General features: G+C 34.4%; 1 protein-coding gene across 4 annotated transcripts in view; it reads left to right on the forward strand.

Annotated features, from left to right (window-relative positions):
* Positions 1–18,496, forward strand: part of A1cf (APOBEC1 complementation factor) — a 76,597-nt gene that overhangs the window by 25,262 nt on the left and 32,839 nt on the right. For all 4 annotated transcript variants that reach the window (XM_010606286.1, XM_010606287.1, XM_010606288.2 and 1 more), the window contains exons 2-3: positions 1,591–1,734; positions 16,933–17,067. In XM_010606286.1, coding sequence (XP_010604588.1) covers positions 1,636–1,734; positions 16,933–17,067 — 234 coding nt within the window. In that variant the 5' untranslated portion in view covers positions 1,591–1,635. The remainder of the gene's footprint in view (positions 1–1,590; positions 1,735–16,932; positions 17,068–18,496) is intronic.

An 18,496-nucleotide genomic window follows, 5' to 3' on the forward strand; every position in this document is an offset into this window, starting at 1 on the left:
AGAGAAAGGAAGGAAGGAAGGAAGGAAGGAAGGAAGGAAGGAAGGAAGGAAGGAAGGAAGGAAGGAAGGAAGGAAGGAAAAAATGAATATGAACTGAATTGATCTGGATCTAGAATAAGCAAGAATTATCAGAAAAGCTGCAGGCAAAAATGGCCATGGTCATATGCACAGGATGACACTATTTTATCCATATAAATCTAATGAATATTCTTCTTCTAGAACTGATTTTTTTCTTTTGATTTTCTAAATTACATCGAAAGTATTACATTTTAAATGATAATTATCAATTAGTTTGAAGGCCTTTTTTCCTACTACCTAGTAATAAAGTATTATTGATATTGCTACTGCTAATAATATGGTTTCTACTATTAATGGTCTTAATAATGATTGCTAGAAATATTTTACTGCTATTATATTATTTAAGTAACAATAATTTTAATAATGCTATACCTTGAAGGTACATTTTCCTGAAATGACCACTTCAGCTTCACTTTTTCTCTGTCACTTGATTAATGTCTTATTTGTTGATTCTTTAAGTAACTACAGAAATCAGTAAAGAAAATCTCAATGCATTAAATAGAAAATTTTCAAAATAATTTATAGTTAAATATACTGAAATTGTAATTGGCTTGAATCATTGTAAAACACATTTCCTCTGTCTTGGGCCACCAAGCACATTAGGCAGCATGAAAACCTGGATAAAACCTCTCTGAGTCACGCACATCTAACCTAGCAGGAACATATCCATTCTCCCCTGTGGACATGGGTGCTTCAGGGCCAGGCCACCACGTCCTGAAAACTTCAGAACGGTCGTTGTCCCTGTGCTAAGAACTCGTGTATCTAAGCAGCCATCACATTTGAAAAGGTTTCAAATCACGTTGCCAAAACATAAAGTATAGACAAAAAAATGTTGATCTTGTATATTCATAACTATGTAAAAGACACAGACCTATGTAAATTTCCATCTTTTCCTAGATGTCAGGAAAAGTTTCAGGGACTCAACTGAGTGAAATATGTGGTGCATAATCAGAGGGATCATGTTTTGTTAAAATCCATATCATGTTATTACATTGTGCTTGTCTGAAGATACCTGTATATCTCTCACCAGCACATGTGTTCTACAAATTTGTGTTTGGAGAACAAGTTTCTTAAGTAACACACAGACTAGATAAATGAAGCTCAATCTCAGAATTTTGATGCCTTAAAACTCACTTTATTTCATTTAGTGACAGTGTCTTTTCCCCAAATCTGTAAGAAGCATACCTCATTTCATTTTAACTAATATGAATTAGTTTTGAGCATTTGGTGACATCCTGAAGTAATTAGACTGAGAAGTACAGATCTGCGTTTTAATTGAAGAATGGGTGCTATTTCATTATGACTTTTAAATTTGAATTAAATTGAACATTTAAAAAAAAACAACATTTTTACTGAGTACATTTAACTAGTCTTGTTTGGGTGTGGCTATTAGTTGCTCTAAATTTAATGACTCATTTATATAGAATGTTTCCTACAGATGTCCTTCGTGAAAAGGACAAGCTTGGACTAGGCAACCATAATTTACTTAATTTATCTTAAACTTGGTTTCAGTGAGCAACCCTAATTACCCTGATTTTTTGCTGATAATCACTCTCAATGGAATCAAATCACAAATCCGGGGATGGATTGAGCGGCACCCAGAAGGAAGCAGCCCTCCGCGCACTGGTCCAGCGCACAGGATATAGCTTGGTCCAGGTAGGAACCTCTTGTGGCAGCTGGTGAGACCCACCACCAAATTCACCATGATGGGGATATTAGTGGCTCCCAGATGTAAATCGTGAATGACCTGGCTGTCCTTTTCCAAAGCAGAAGGAAACGATATCATTTCCATTTTATAGGTGACTTTGCAGATCACATTCATTCGATTCTGGGTTCTCCACTCAAATTTAACCTGTCATTTGAAATCACAATCCACATTCACAGTCATGAGACTGTATCTCAGTTTTGAAAGCACATTTTGGAATGTAAAAGGCAGCTGGAGTTTCCAGTGTTTAGTGCAGTAAAACTAAGACAGTATTTGAGGAAATAGCAAGAGCAAACTATTCAGAAACTAGCTTTGGTTTCCAGAAAAATTCCTGAGATGTAGGAGGACTTCTACTTTAGCAAGCCCCTAAAACTGAACATTTTGTCCTTCTAGCTTTTTCTGTTTTTCTGGGTTTTTTTTTGGTTTTTTGTTTGTTTATTTGTTTTGTTTTTAGAATATCTACTCATCCAGTTCACGATAGGTGACACTAACCTCTGTCCATGTTTCCAGTTTTGAAAAGGAAAAAAGAAAAAGTTGAAATTTTAAAACTATTTATAGACCTTGGTTATTAAAAATTACCTGTATAGTATCACTTTTATTATGATAACTTCCTTTAGAAAACTTATGCTGTATTAAAAAACAAACTAGTGTTTTGATTAAATTTGTGCTACCTACAGTAAGACAAAATATTATAATTCCTCAGCTATTTTCTTTCACCCACATACCTTTTTAAGTTAACTAAATCTAGGTACTACTATGAATACAAATAGCACCGGTGATTAACAATAAAATATACAATCATGTCTTTTCATTAGGTGTCCCTTTGTCAGATTGTTGCAAAAGGTACTAAATTCTAGTTCTCTAAAGTATGACAGGGCCAGGAATTTGGCTCAGTGGTTCCTCTGCCTCCTCAAAAGTGCAAAGGCCCAAGTTCGATCCCTGGTACCAAAAAAACAAAAAAACTTGATAAGCTAGGCATGGTGGCACATGCCTGTAATTCCAGCACTTGGGAGGCTGAGGCAGGAGGATCGCTGTGAGTTCGAGATCAGCCTGGGCTACATAGTGAGTTCCAGGTCAGTCTCAACTGCATAGGGAGACCCTGTCTCAATTAAAAAAAAAAATCATGACATGCTTTGTTACACACAATATGATGCTCAAAGTTATTTATAGTTTTCATCTTAATGAGATCAATAGACTATTTTTAGATTTCAAAAAGTTCTAATTTCATGACTAACTTCATTTAAATCAAGATGAAACTGACATATAGTATTTAATAAAAGTCAAATTATTTTACAATCAGTAGTAAACTTCAAATGCTTTTAGCCCTAAAGTTCATCTTGCTTTAAAATAAATGATTTAAAATGTTTGTGCATTTTTCCTCTGCATTAAAGGAACATGTATTTATATGTACAGATAATTCTATAGAGTTTATAGTCTACAAAACAAATATATTTCATATAATTTTAATACCTCCTTATATAGTTAGTAGAAAAAGTGTTTTTATTCCTTTTATAATTAATATTTTCATAAATGTTACAAAATCAAATTGTTTCCAATATCTTGGGACTTTTGTTTTGTTTTATTTTGTTTGATTTTTAGCTTCCTGGTCTCTGAAACATTTATGGAAAGGCAGTGGTACTATAAAGCATTTCAACTTCTTTAAAAGCCAGAGGTCAATCTTTATGTATAAAGATGTTTCCCCTTCTCTAACGATACAAAATATGATGGATAAACCCGCCTAAAGCAGCATTATATTACTCTACTGTCACAAATATAAGTGCATGAAAATGAGGAGATTATTAAGCAAACTATAATCTTTACATTCAATAAGTTTAACTTATAGGAAATAAATCTAAAACAACATAAATTGTCCATTTGATTTGACACTGGAAACTGATTCTTCCTTTTCTCCCACCTGAAATTCAGGTCAAAGTTCAGGACTTTTTTGTGATTTTCAGGTAAAAATAAAAAAGCGTCTTCACTGAAAAATGTGTATGCCTAGTCTAGTATAATAATAAAGAAAACATTGTTTCTCTTTCTCATGATGTCAGGGTGGCAGTTGATTTATATCCTCCTGATTTGTGGTTTACGTTTCCTATACCAGTTTGCTAACTATAACATCTGACTCAGAATTGAAGAAGGATGAATAAAAGCAAAAGAGAGGGGAAAATGGTTTTTCTTGACTCCTTCTGGTACTGAGCTCCTTGGGCCTGACAGACAGGAGCCTGTGGGATTCTTTGTAGGTCTATAGGAGACGTCCTTAATTCCACTACCAGAGTCTCTCACCTGGCTGTAGTTTTCTTGACCTCAGCTTCCTCTCCAGGCTTTTGTTTTGACACTAGGCAGCCCTCTTGGAGAGGATAGAATATAACAAATGATATATGTAGCCAAACCACAGCTTGCTGAACACACATAATGTTTGACCCAGAACAAATCTGGAAGTAGAGGTGACATAAAGCAACCAGTCTCCCTCACCAACATCAAAGCAGCAGGTTATCTAGCCCATCACTCACCGTTAGTTGCTTCAATAAAAAACAGAACCAACAGCCTACTGTTTTCTTCAAACACAAGGGAAGAGAGAAGTACATGTCCATCGCTCTAAGTGCTATATTTACCACCCTTTTCCCCAAAGTGCACTACCTTTCAAATGGGGAGAACTAGCACTCAATGAAGTGGTCATTATCCTCAGATATCTTTGTATAAGTTCTCAAACTCTCCAACCAGCTTTTCTAAATGGGGATGTTATAAGAGAGGTAAGACTGCAAAAAGCAGTTTCCTGCTGCCTCCTAGTCCTCCTAGTTTAGAATCTAAACTAGAAACCCAAAGAATCAAATTTCATCCAAAGTCATGTTACAAATAAAATTATATTCTGTTACTAAAAGTGGTTATTTAAAAAGTTCATCAGGACAGAATTGTTATTACAGCATTAAGACTGTGTGAATAATTTTTCTACCAAAAACACACTCAAACAGCAATGGAGATAGTTTATTCCACCACAACACTTTATTCCATTATCCTAATGCTATGATTTAAGAACATTTATAATAAGCCGGGTGTGGTGGCGCACGCCTGTAATCCCAGCACTCCAGAGGCTGAGGCAGGAAGATGGCTGCGAGTTTGAGACCAGCCTGGGCTACACAGTGAGTTCCAGAGCAGTTTGAACTACATAGTGAGACCCTGTCTCAAAAAACAAAGAAAACAAAACAAAGCAAAAAGAACATTTATAATAGAAGTAAAAGCAATGATATGATCTTAAATGTTTTATATGAAATATTCACATGTAGCCAATCTGATATTTTGATCTTAGTCAATAATATTTTTTTTTATTTTTTCTTCTTTTTCAGCTTTAATTGAGTTTATTGGTACATTTTAGGTATACAGTACAGTTACATTCATTATTGGGATCTTGTACCTTTACATGACAAGTCTTGATTCTCATTTTTTCCCCTTGTCCCTGCCCTCCCTTTACCCCCTCCTCCCCTCCCCATCTACAAACACTTTATTTTCATCTTTTCATTATCTCACATTTTTTTCTTTTCCCTTATTACCCTTCCCCTACCCATCCCACCTTCCCAATAATATTTTTAAAAAGTTAAAAATGAGAATTTGGATCACAAAAACAAAATCATAAAAAAATTCAGTAATATACTGTAACAGCTTTGCACAAATTAATTCATTAATTTTTATTGAAACATTGAGAGGTAACTCCTACGATCACCTTTAATTTCCTGATGAGGCAAAAAGGTCTAAAGAGGTTAACTTCTAGAACTTATAAGGTAGGATTCCTTTGCTGTTAGCCAAAGTTTATGGTCAGGTCAAAAGTACTAAAAGTAATTATAATATGAGTTTTTAAATTGTCATGTTAGAGATTAGCATACCAAGGGATACAGAAAAATTTTTTGTTGGAGACTAAACTTTGTAAATTGGCTCACTTTAAACAATATTTGTTAGCAGAATGACTATTGGTTCAAAACTCTCCAGTAACATAGGAACCTAAAAATTTCAAAAAGTAGTCATTTGGGCCTAAAACCTCTAATCAAAATGTAAGTACACATATGCTTAAATAGTTGTGAGTAAAGTGGCAGATACATCCTGATTTGGGCTGCAAAATTTGGAGAATCAACCAGGACTTCAAAGCATAAGACCTATAATCTTGCCTGCTCCCTACCACATACAAGTTCTGTGATCTTGAGCAAATGCCTTAACTGCTTTAGGCCTTCATTTCCCAAACTGTCAGGTAGGTCTTACCCTACTCTAGGAAGCATGATTATGATTCTAGTATCCTTTAAATCTAATCATTTTCCCCATACTGGTCTCTTTAGTAGACCAAGCTTGTGCCTTGGTACAGTTTCAAATCCTGTAGTTCAGGGAAAATCCCTTACTCTTCTTGTCCTCCTACTTGGGGTTATAGACAAGATTAATGTAATTACCATAAAAGCAAAAAATGTAACATTAAGTGTTCTTTTTTAATTATCTAAAAAATGATAAGAAATATCTTAATAAAAGGACTATATCCATAAGGTAACAGTTTAGAAATATATGGGATTTGCTAAGATAAAAATTGAAGGATTTGATTTTGCTGTACCTTGGAGTTTTGACTATTAAAATGTTCGAATTTTATAAAACAAAAAAAGAATTCAAAAGGCAGAGGGTAATTTCTGTGATCTCATCAGTAGTAGGACAAATACAGCTATCAAGAATAGAGTTTTGCATGATCCCTAATAACATGAGCTGTTCTTTTATATAGCAACTGTTGTAACAACATGTGCTTGGGAGAGTTTAGAAACATGGTATGTGTTATCTTTTTTATATTTAGATAATTTCAGATATTAATGGCTGAAAATTTTATCAAAGTACTTTAGAGAATAAAAGAAGCTCAAAGCCATACCTGAATATAGCGGGCATTTAATAAATATTATTGAGCTATGGATTTAGCTCAGTGATTCCACTGCCTGCCTCACAAGCGCAAGGTCCCGAGTTTGATCCCCAGTACCAAACACCCCCCCCATTAAATAAATCAGATGAAGTTTAAAAAAATTATTGATAAAAATTGTATAAAGTTGACAAGTTAAACTTTAAGCTTCATTGTTACAGTAAGCCCTGAAGCAATGTTCAGGAATTACACTACAATGTTAACAAGTAAACAACCTTTGTCTCTGGGTAGCGGTATTATTAGTGTTTTTCCCTGCCTTTTCACTACTAACTATACTTCCCAGACTTTCTAAAGCTAGCACATGTTTGTGAGCTGTGGAAAAAATTATACTATGATGATCCCTTTCTCAAGAATGAATTAATGGTAGGGGAAGTGGGAAGGGTAGTGGAAAGGAAATAAAGGAAGAGAAAAAAATGAGAAAAGGAAAAAAATGGAAACAAAGTCTTTGTAAATAGGGGACGGTGGAGAAGGTGAAGGGAGGACAGGAGTATGGGGAAAAAAATGAGAACCAAGACCTGTCATGTAAGGGTACAAGATCCCAATGATAAATGTAACTGTACTGTATACTTAAAAAGTACCAATAAACTCAATGAAAAAAAAAAGAATGCATTAATGATGTGCATCATAAAATCTGTAACATGGGATGCTTCCTCCTTTTCCACACAAAATTCTTTAGAACTAGGAAAATACATTCTTATAGATGAACAGATTCAGAAAGCTTTCCATCTAATGTGGAGTCAGTTGACATCAATTTTAATTCAACTACAACTAAAACTAAATATATATTTAATAAAGACAACCCTCAAGTAGTCTGAATGTTTTTTAAAAGTAGACAAAAGCTAGCTGCCACATATTATTTTTAAATTACTCAAAATATAGCATGTGTTAGCATTAAATATTTAGTGTTCCCACTGATAATCTATTTTCCAGAAATCATTACATCTCAGTCGGTGTTTATGAGCTATCATGATCTTTTTACTTGTATAAATCAATAGTTGTTCTGGATAAATATCAAGTTTTTACTTTTGGTTATGATTCCTTAGTCTCTATTGTTGAAAACAATATGTTAATGCCATGACTTTGGGATTACAAGGTATAAAATTTATTGCCTGACCTAAAGTTCATATAAAATAGATGAGTTTGAAGTGAATTTCCTAAAAATAAACAAATGACAACATAAGGTCACCTCAAATGAGCAATATAATAAAAATACCACAGAATGTGAAGGTACCTTTCTGTAGAAGACTTTAAAATGAGGACAGGAATTTACACATAGGATGTTCATCACAGTGGAATTTATAAATTTTTAAAATTAAACCCATCCTAAATGTTCAAGAAAATATTAATAGCCAATTTAGTATGATCATCTTTGTGTTCCTATATTTCTAGCCACATAAAACTATTATTTCAAAGAATTCTCAAAAACAAAGTTTTCATATTTTAACAATTAATTTAAATCTTAATGCCACATATAAATTTACAAATAATGTTTTAATAAATTAATCACCCAAAGGTTTTAAAAATTGGAAAATAAAAAAATGCAATCTTTGATTAAGTATACATTTCTTTCTTTTTGATGCCCTTCTTTATTTTCTAGCCTTTCTCTAATGAAAAAGCAGTACAGGATCTGTGTGTCCAGCAGCAGACTGCTCAACAGGCCAGGAAGGGAGATAACACTGTAAAAGTTCTGAAGGGAAAAAGAAGCAGTGCCAACCAAAAGTAATGTGTCCAGCAAAGTTATCCTTCCTAAATACGGGATCTAAAGATTTTATCAGACAAACGAAAGTGGAGGAAATTATATATATATATATATATATACATATATAATCAAAGTTAAGTCACCAGTTAAAAATACAACCCAATAGGCTGGGGATTTAGCTCAGTGGTTCCACCACCTACCTTGCAAGCGTAAGGTCCTAAATTCAATCCCCGGTAGGAAAAAAAAAAAAAAAGAATATATTCAATGATACTATAAGATTTTTTTCTACAAGCTTCATCATGGTAACCAAAGTGTAAAAATATCTTAACAGATACAATAAAAAAAAGCAAGAAATCAAAATATACTCTGAAAGATAATCTCTTAACTACAAGGAATATAGTAAGAGAGAAAAGGGGGAATAAGAAATGTATAAAACAACAGGAAAACAACAAAATGGTGGTAGCAAGTCTTCACTCATCAATATTTACTGTGAGTATAAGTGAATTAAGTTCTCCAGTTAAAAGACATAGAATAGAGGAATAGATTTTTAAAAATAACAACTATATTCTGTTTACAAGAGACTCACTTCACCAGCAAGAATACATAGAAACAAAAAGTGAAGGGATGGAAAAATATATTTCATGCAAATGGAAAGCAAAGAGAATAGAAATAGCTATACATAGGTCAGATAAAAGCACTTTAAGTAAAAAACAAATAAAAGGATAGAAATAGGTCATTAAATAGCAATAATGTGGTCAATTCAGCAACATACTGCGAATAATATAATTAAAATCAATAAGCAACTTGAGGACCCCACAGTTATTGACTAGCTTCATCTAGACTGGTTTGGAGAGAAGCAGATGGAAAACAGTGACACTGACATTCTTTTCCATCCACTACACAAAATCCTAGGGACCAAAATAAGAATTTGACTTCATGGCAAAACATAGCTTCTTGGTCCTTTTTCTCCTGTTGTTTGTTCTCACCACCTGCTCACATCCCTGCTATCTAAGGTCGTTCATCAAGTGCATCAATGTCGATTCTTTAAATAGGTGGCAGTATGCACGAGAATAAGACCAGTAGATCATCACAGGCACGTGCTGAGTTTATCTCCCTAGCCACCTACAGGCCAGTTTTATTTTAAAGCTAGGAATCCTTTCCTCTACTAGCCAGAGATGCCATAGTGTGGTGTGGAAGACTCCCAACGAAGTGAATCCCTTTATGGAGAGTGCATGTCCTTAACATTTGTGGGAACTTTATTCCAAGAAATGGAGATGTATTGCAGAAGCTATTTTCAAATACCAACGAAATAGCCCAATACAGGAGTTGACATGTGAAATCTACAATAAGATTCAAAATCCTTGCAAACTATACATTATGTTGCATCTCTTTAAACTGGAAGTACACCTTTCTATTTTATCAGTTTAAAAATTAATGTGAAAGCCAAGATTTAGGTCAGCGGTTCCACTGCCTGTTTCACAAATGCAAGGTCCCAAGTTCGAACCCTAGTGCCAAAAAAAAAAAAAAAGTGTGTGAACTTCATGAAACAAATGGATAGAAGCATGAACTGGTTTTTTGGACTTTGGATTCATTTTGCAGGCAACTTGAGGATTTTTTTTTTAAAAGTGCTATCTACTTGTTAATACTCAACAGCAAACAAAATAAGTGACTTTATTTTTAGAACTTAATACTTATGAGATGGCAAGAAAACTGTTAAATATAACTAGATAAAGAAGATATCACTGCAACCATGAGCTGTAATCATGAATTTGTCTAGGACCTTAGCAGCTGTGACTCTTTATAACATTATTTGAGAAGTACTGAGCAGGGAACTTACACGGTGCTAAATGATACACTACAACAGCCTTAAGTAGCAGTGAATCCTGTAGTGAGAGAATCTTTCCACTTCCAACTCTCTTTCAAGCTTTCTGATGAGAAAAGTCAGCTGTTGGAATTATGTCTAAGCTATAGTCCATTCTTGCTAATCCTTTTTAAACAAAGATCAGGGCAAGAGATCAGAGCTTACAGCTGACAATGTCTAGCTAAAAATTGATCATGATTTTCTTGTTTCATTTCTGTTTTTATAAATACCTTCCACTTGTGTGAAATTTTTGTGACACTGATTGTTCACTCAGAAAAAATATGTATATGTTAAGAAATATATTGTGCCATCATGAAGTCACTGATACAAAAATGAATACATCTATATATTAAAATAGAAATAAATCAGTGCAAAGAAATTCGTGAAATAATTAATAGGTGTCAAGTAAATATGGGTATACCACTGGATATACCCTAATTTTTAAAACTTTTGGCATTACTTGAAAAGCTCCTATTCACTAACTCAAAACTTGCTGGGAATGTTTTTCTGCATTTAAGTAGAGTGTCTGTGTCACTCTTTCTTTCATGAGCATCTTAATACACCCCTCCCCCACCCCAGGACTATTACTATGACCAGTAAATCCCACTTTTTTAACAGATGAAAAATTAAAGTCAGAAAATATTGAATACCTTGTCAAATCTCTCAGCTTGTGAAAAACTAAACTTCAAAGGTATGAAAAGAGAAAAATGAAATTCCTTATATGCCAAACTGCAAATATATTGGATAAGATTACCTTTAGCATAGGTTGAAACTAGGAAAATATACAAGACCAATTATCCAAACTAAGTATTTCTTATTATATTTGATGGGCATATGCACAGTTTTATAAAACTTAACCAGATCTTCAGCTGCTATAATATTAGCAATTCAAGAAAGGCAAACTATGTATAAGTAAAAAGCTAGATAGACCTAATGAATAAATGAATGACACTCTCTAAAAGCCCAAAATGGATGAACATGTCAAAAAAGCTTTCACCAAATGATTTCTTAAATGTACTTTAGAGGTTCTGTAAATTGCAGCATTGTGTCCAGGCACATTTCAGAGCCATAGGTGTGCCTAAGTATAGCAGCATTTGGCTTCAGAAATATATGCTTCACAGACAACATTAAGCAAACTCTGCTGAAAAATATAAATATAAATTCTTAGAAGTGATGTGGCATTTTGTTTATTCTCTTGTGTCAAAACAAATGCATGTACTCAGAAATGTTTTCTGATTTCAAATTTTGTCTATTCTTGAACTTAATATCCCTATGAATGGCCAAAAATTTGCACTATAAAAAGCTTTATAAAACACAGGCTATTTTAAAATAGCTGTTGACTTCAGAATGCGTCAAACATTGAGATATTGAGTTCCTAAAGGGGTAATTGACAAGACACTATCCTCAAAGGTAATGTAAAATTATATTTTTCAATGCATCAATGTAATTAAAAATAAATTCTGCTTCTATGAAACAACTAATAACTTCAGAAACAACTAAGACTATTTACCTTGGCAACAGAACGTCAATAGTCTATTTCAGGAAAACAATCTAGCAATCGTATTACATATGCCTTCTAAAGATTATAGAAAATAGCTCAGAAGAGTAATGCCAACTTCCAGAGTATATGAGTTCAATGAACTATTCTAACTAAAATTCCTAATCTAAAAATTGACTTTGTCAACATTGTTATGGATCTTAAAAATATGTGAAGATGAACAAACTACAAAAAACATAATTACCTTTTAATTTAAATTAATAAAATAAAGACTCACTATAGCATTGCCTGTTGTCCTCAGACAACAAAAACTTTGTAAGAAAACTATAGGTAAAATTATATCTAAGAAGGTCCTTTGACTTGTATTGAATCCTCTCCTATAATAAGAGATTTAAAAGATAGGTGAACTATGACAGAAAAAAGTCTAATAAAGGCTTTTTTAGTCAATCTCACAGATCAATAACTGGGAACACACAGGAGGGACTCACAAACCACAATAGACACAATCCAGAGGGATGTTTCCATACATTGACAACAACTCTAAGAGCCCCAGGAGTTGGCCACCGAACCACTGTTCTGAGTTTGGCAAGCTCATGAAGGCTGCAGATACCACCACACATGGCTGATTAGGCAGCATCTGAGAGAACAGGATCAGAAAAAGATACAAATGGACTCAACTGCAAAGGGGATAAGAAAACATTGAAATACAATTCAGTTTTCCTCTTAGAGAGGAGAAGTAAATGAAAAGAAGCAAAAAGATGATTATAGATTTAAAATAAAAACTTTCCCAAGAACATTAGAGGAATTGAAATTACTACTCAGGAAAAGAGACCTAATGAGGGTTTATTATAGCAGCATCCTTCCAGTTGATGAATAGACTCCGATATGGGGCAGAATGACCATCTGGTCTCTATTTTTGGTAAAGCTGAGCAAGAAAGTGGGCATAATACATAACATGTAGAATTATGAGACCGTTGAACATAGATCATCACAACACTTGAAAGCTATGTGGTGCCATGGAGTTCGCCTGATGGATATTCATAGAACCTTTATTCTACTGTATTTAGCAATAAATTAAAACCACTATGACGTTGAGCAATTCATGCAATATCCCTGGACTCAGTTTCTTCTTTTATTGAGTACAAGTAATGTAAGAACCAATGAAAAATAATATCACAACTAAAAGCATGGATGTAGGATTCAAATTTTATTTCTGATGTTTAATGCTTGGATGAATTTATATAGTCCACACCTGGAATTCCTTATCCCCATGGGTTTCTTGAGAAGATTCTATAAGTTAATACATACATAGCACTTAGCACAGTGCCTGACTTGACTAGTTGGTTGTTGCTTTTGTTGCTTTTACTTCTCTGAGAAAATAACGGAAGATAATACTGGCTGAAGAGTAGAAAAGGAGTTCATATAAAGGTACCATATAATTGAAATTTTGGATTTAGACAAGTACAAGGGCAAGCTTTTAGGAACGAAACACAAAACTACAGCACAAATTCATAATGGAAATATATCCATCATCAAACAGTACTCAACATAGCTTGCAATATTGCAACTTCTGCATCAGAATTCAATTTTATTTTATTGTAAAGCCATGATCATTCCAGTAGCAAGGAAAGCTGAAAAGGCAAGTATCTAGGAGGTGGTAGTTTTGCCCAGATTTCCTCAAATGCATAAAAAGTTCAGAGGCCTGTTGGCCAAAATGAGCTCAATCTTTTTAACTTTCATGCTAAGGCTTATTGCCCAGAATGATCTACTGAGAAAGGTGGTCTGATTTTTATCAAAGTCAATAGGTGGTAGTTATAATGTCTTGAAGATGACAGCTCTAGTGCAAAGGACTTGAAATATAGGTGGCAGGAGGAATTTCCAAATACTCTTGACATGTAAACTGAGTTACTGGGTAGGCTCACTGTTCAATATTTAAAGCCACTGTATTTATAGTTAGAGTTGGATCCTGAATTTTTAATTCTCACAATTTGAAGGTTATTATCCCTCTTTATAAGTGGCTGGGGAGAGAGAAGTTTCCAAGTCTCTGATTGGAAAAGTAAAAGATCCCAGCATTTAATGAACATCTTTTGATTTAAAAAGAAAAGAAAAATAACTATATTATTTTTCTCTGAACTATTAATATATTTGAGCTGCTGGAGCAAATATATCCCATGAGAAGAACACCAGCCAGGAGGGTAAACAACAGTTATAATTGGGCTTTATCTATTTTAAACTCTGCAACTACAAAAATAGTGCCTGAAATACCAAAACCCAAAGTCCAACTGTCCTTTCTGAGTAATGGACAGCTATTCTAACTCCGTGACTATCATCCAGTGCCTGCCTTAAATTGGTCTTGACTTCAACCACTGGTACATTCCAAGCCCAGTGGGAGGTTTAGAGAGCAAATCTACCCCACAGTGTGAATGTCAGGGCATCTCTGAATGGTCAGTCATCTAATTCTTACAGCATTTTTTCCCAAATGTTTATATAAAACAAAGAAAACACAATAAGTTTGCCTAATCAATCATTTATCTCATAAACAAATGAATCCTCTAATATTCATGACACATGCAAAATAGTTTGGTATATTTTATAGCAATCAAGAAAGTTAAAGGGAAAGTAAAAGGTGAATTTTTCAATTGTATATTTATTTTACAACTCTTAAACAAAGCTTGGCAAATAAGAAGTTCTAGAATAACTATTTCACTGTTATGGGATGAAAGTTGGATTTGCTCAAGCTGAAGGATAAAAATACTGCCAAATTTGTACTAAATTCATTGCATGATCTATTGAATATTATGTATATCTAAGGTACACAAAAAAGAATGCAAGAGGGATAATCGTGACACCACAGGAGAGTTGTCTAGGGAGGAGTATGGTTGTGAAAAATTGAAATATGCATCTCTCTCTAAGCAACAGATGCAACATATGTTCTCTTCAAAATTGAGTGTGATACAGAGTGAAAATTGAATAGCATTTTGCTCGTAGCATGGATGCTGTTAAACTTTTTCATAAATAAAGAGTATTTTAATGTATATATCTGTTATAAATTTTCAGGCTCCCCTAAGTCAGGGCAGCAACATTATGACTTAGCTGAAAAAGTGTAATTCCTGGATTCAAATCCTTCTGTCTTCATCTACAATTATGTAACCTCAACAAGTTACTGTCTGGCCTCAGAGTCTTCCATAAAATGGGATGACGCAAGTTTCTAACTCATGGTTAGACCATAAGGATTAGACCACAACCCAGCACACAGTAGTTGCTATAGAACCATTTGTTAGAAAATAAATAAATAAAATCTTTAATATCTCTACAAGTATCAAATTTATAGTGTTAGGAAAGTTTTGATGAGATACAGACCACTAAGTTCTAGAGATTTGTTTTGTCTTGTTTGCTAAAACATAAAATACTTTGTTTCTCAGATTTGTCAGTAATACGAAAATTTTGCTACTGAATAATCATGTAAGAATGCAGGGTAAGAAAAAAATTACAAGAACCCTATAGCCAAAATTTAAAATATTCAATAGGATGAAAAAACCAGCTGTCAGAAGTAAGTTAAAAAAATGTTAGAACACTCAGCACACTGTTTAAAGCAACATGATATAAAATATTGGGAATGAAAAACTGATCTTGACCATGGACATCATTTAAATACTGCAATCCAAAGAGCCTTTGAACAAACTCTCATTTAAAAAAAATTAACTCAAGTTGATATGGAGATATAACAATGATACTAAAAACTATTTCACTTCGATGTTTGAACAACAAACATTTGGCACAAAAAAGTCTTTAAACAATTAATATCAATCTTTTAAGAATATACAGAGGAAATGTTTGAAATGCAGACTGAAGCTTTGAAGATTAACCCCTTCACATGATGGGTCATAACACACTGGGCACTTATCTTTTGACTCCATAGATTACTATTTGTTCCCCAACAACAAGCATTATAGCATAAAACTTCTTAAAATACTAATTGTAAAGCTAATAATTAATCCTGATATTCTGTCCCTTACATGTTTCTTTCTCCAAAAATCACAGTAAAATGTAATAACTAGCTCTTTACCTGTACCAAAGTGCAAAGTAGTTTACCTTTCCCCAGAAATGAACAAATGCAAATCAGTTAGGCTCACTCTTCACTTTGGTCTTTATCCCCTAGAAAACAAAGATAACCCTGCAGAAAACACCAGTGTTACTCCTCCCCAAAGGGAAAAAAAAAAAAAGGTACACTTGTTAGGTCAAAGAGGAAAAGAACATTTGTTAGGACAAAGGTGAAAAATAGAAGTTAACTCGGGGCCGGGGATTTAGCTCAGCGGTTCGGTGGCCCGCCTTGCAAGCACAAGGACCCAAGTTCAATCCCCGGTAAAAAAAAAAAAAAAAAAAAAATAGAAGTTAACTCTACTTGGACAGGGAACATCATTGTTCCCTACATAAAAATCCAACATTAGCAAACACCTCTTACCATTCTGTCAGTTCTAAAAACAGACTTAAAACCCTCACCAGATATTCCCCACATTAGCCGGTTCATTTCTTCACATGTGAATCTTCATATGGTTCTCTTCAGGAGCCAGCAGTGTCCGGGTTGGTTCAGGAAACAACACAATCCCAGGGAGGCAAGGAAGAAATTAAAAATTGTTGACTGTTTATCATAGCCAAGAGCCATGCATGTCTGACTTATTGTCCCCTCTAATCAACACCTTCAGAGATGCTATCATTGGCCTAAATTCCCACAACTAATAAGTAACGGAGCTAAATAGTCCAGTTGTGGAGCCACACAACCTTCAATGTTAAATCAGACTTCCAGGTTAAAATTATGATCAAGTTTGGAGAATTGATATGACAATAGATGAAAATAACACTTTAATTTGTTAATGTAGATATCATGTTAGGCATTCTAGTACAATAAAATGAAAATTTTTAATTATCACTCCTCATCTTTATACTTTACAAATTTACAAGTTTTAACAATGCTCATCTGAGCAAGTCTCTGACGTATAGAGTGTGAGTTCACAGTTTATATGGAAGACTTCACTTTCATCCAACCAGCCAACTATTAGTACTCGTCAATGAAAATGATTTTGAAAAATAAGCAAGGAAATCAAACTAAAGTTTTTATCATGTGCTTCTCTTCCTCATACACCCGACCCTGGACTTGCAGGAAAATGGACAGAGAAAATACGGCGGCCCTCCACCTGGTTGGGATGCTGCACCACCGGAGAGAGGCTGTGAAATTTTTATTGGAAAACTTCCCCGGGACCTTTTTGAGGATGAACTTATACCATTATGTGAAAAAGTGAGTCTAAATTTAATATTTAACTTTTCTTACCCCTCAAGGGAAAAGCATTTTCTGTTTACTTAGCTGTCACTCGTGTTCATCATGGTTCTCCTCCAATTGCCAAGTTAAAATGTTTCTAGCGGTGAGGACAGTCTCTTTGTTGCCTTGACTCAGCTCTTTATCCTACTGACAACTGAACTACCATTGCAAATGACGCTCAGATTTACATCTTCTTCCCCAGTTGTTTTGCCCACATGGCCATCTCCTTGTAAATTCATTGTGTCTGTCAATCTAGAATCTAAAAAATCTAAAAGTGTCTAAATAAAAAACTGCCCCAACTTGATGTTTTAATATGATTTTTTTAAGTGCAGCATTTCCATATAAAAAGAATATGTGTTTGTCATGGCTCAAACACATGCCTATATAAAGTGACTCAGAATAAACCTTTCCTCCACAAGTCTGAATTTTTTGTCTACCTTTAATGCAACAATAAGATTAAGCATATGGCTTCTCAATATTATATGACTATCAAGAAATACACTTCCTCAATTTTAATTCCAAAAGATATTTTGTCACTCAACTCAAAAATATTTATTTATTATGATTTACCAAGTTATTATTAGCAGCAAGCATGTTGCAAAAAAATTTAGTAAATACGAGAGTTTAACTCTTCTCCTAAATTCCCAATTCAGTTTTTAGTGTGCAGGTGTGTGTGTGTGTAACTCACCCTCAGAATCAGAATTGTACTTAACTTTTGGGGGGTTTTTTTGTTTGTTTTTGTTTTTGTTTTTGGTACTGGAGATTGAACTCGGGTCCTTGCGCTTGCAAGGCAGGCCACCGAACCACTGTGCTAAATCCCCAGCCCTTGAATTGTACTTAATTTTATGTCTCCAGTCCCATTCGTCATACAGGCAAACTATAATCCTGAAGAGAATTTTATATTCTTAACCTCAAATGAGTATCAAGAGACCCCCTGAACCACAGAGGAAGCGGGTTTCCCCATAAGCCCAGAAGACATAGGTGTTCACGACTGAAACCTTAAGAGCAGGGTAGCAGAAGCTCAGAAAGCTCCTAAGGGAATGGTTATGCCTAAGGACACTTCTGCCCACACATGCCTATTGTCTCTGTCTGGGCTACCCTTTTTACAGTAGCCCAGTACAGTGAACTGCTGAATCTGGATCTCTAGAGGACAGCTGAGGTGCGGGAGAGAACAGAACATGGGCAAGCAGAGGAGCTATAGCCAAGGGATAGAGTGAGTGTTCTGCTAAGGAAATGCTGGCTGTGCACCAGTCACACTGAGGTGTGCAGGCCTTTCCCTTCATCCTACAAACCAAGAAAGCAACAGCATCCCCCAGACCATCTTCTGAAACACTTGTGTTTATTCTGACGAGAAATTAGCTTAGCAAGGTTCCAGATGACAGTTCATAGCTTTTGTTTTAAACGTCAG

Source organism: Fukomys damarensis, unplaced genomic scaffold, assembly GCF_012274545.1.
Source record: "Fukomys damarensis isolate Sample0158 unplaced genomic scaffold, DMR_v1.0_HiC HiC_scaffold_20, whole genome shotgun sequence".
In the NCBI taxonomy this organism is placed as follows: Eukaryota; Metazoa; Chordata; class Mammalia; order Rodentia; family Bathyergidae; genus Fukomys; species Fukomys damarensis.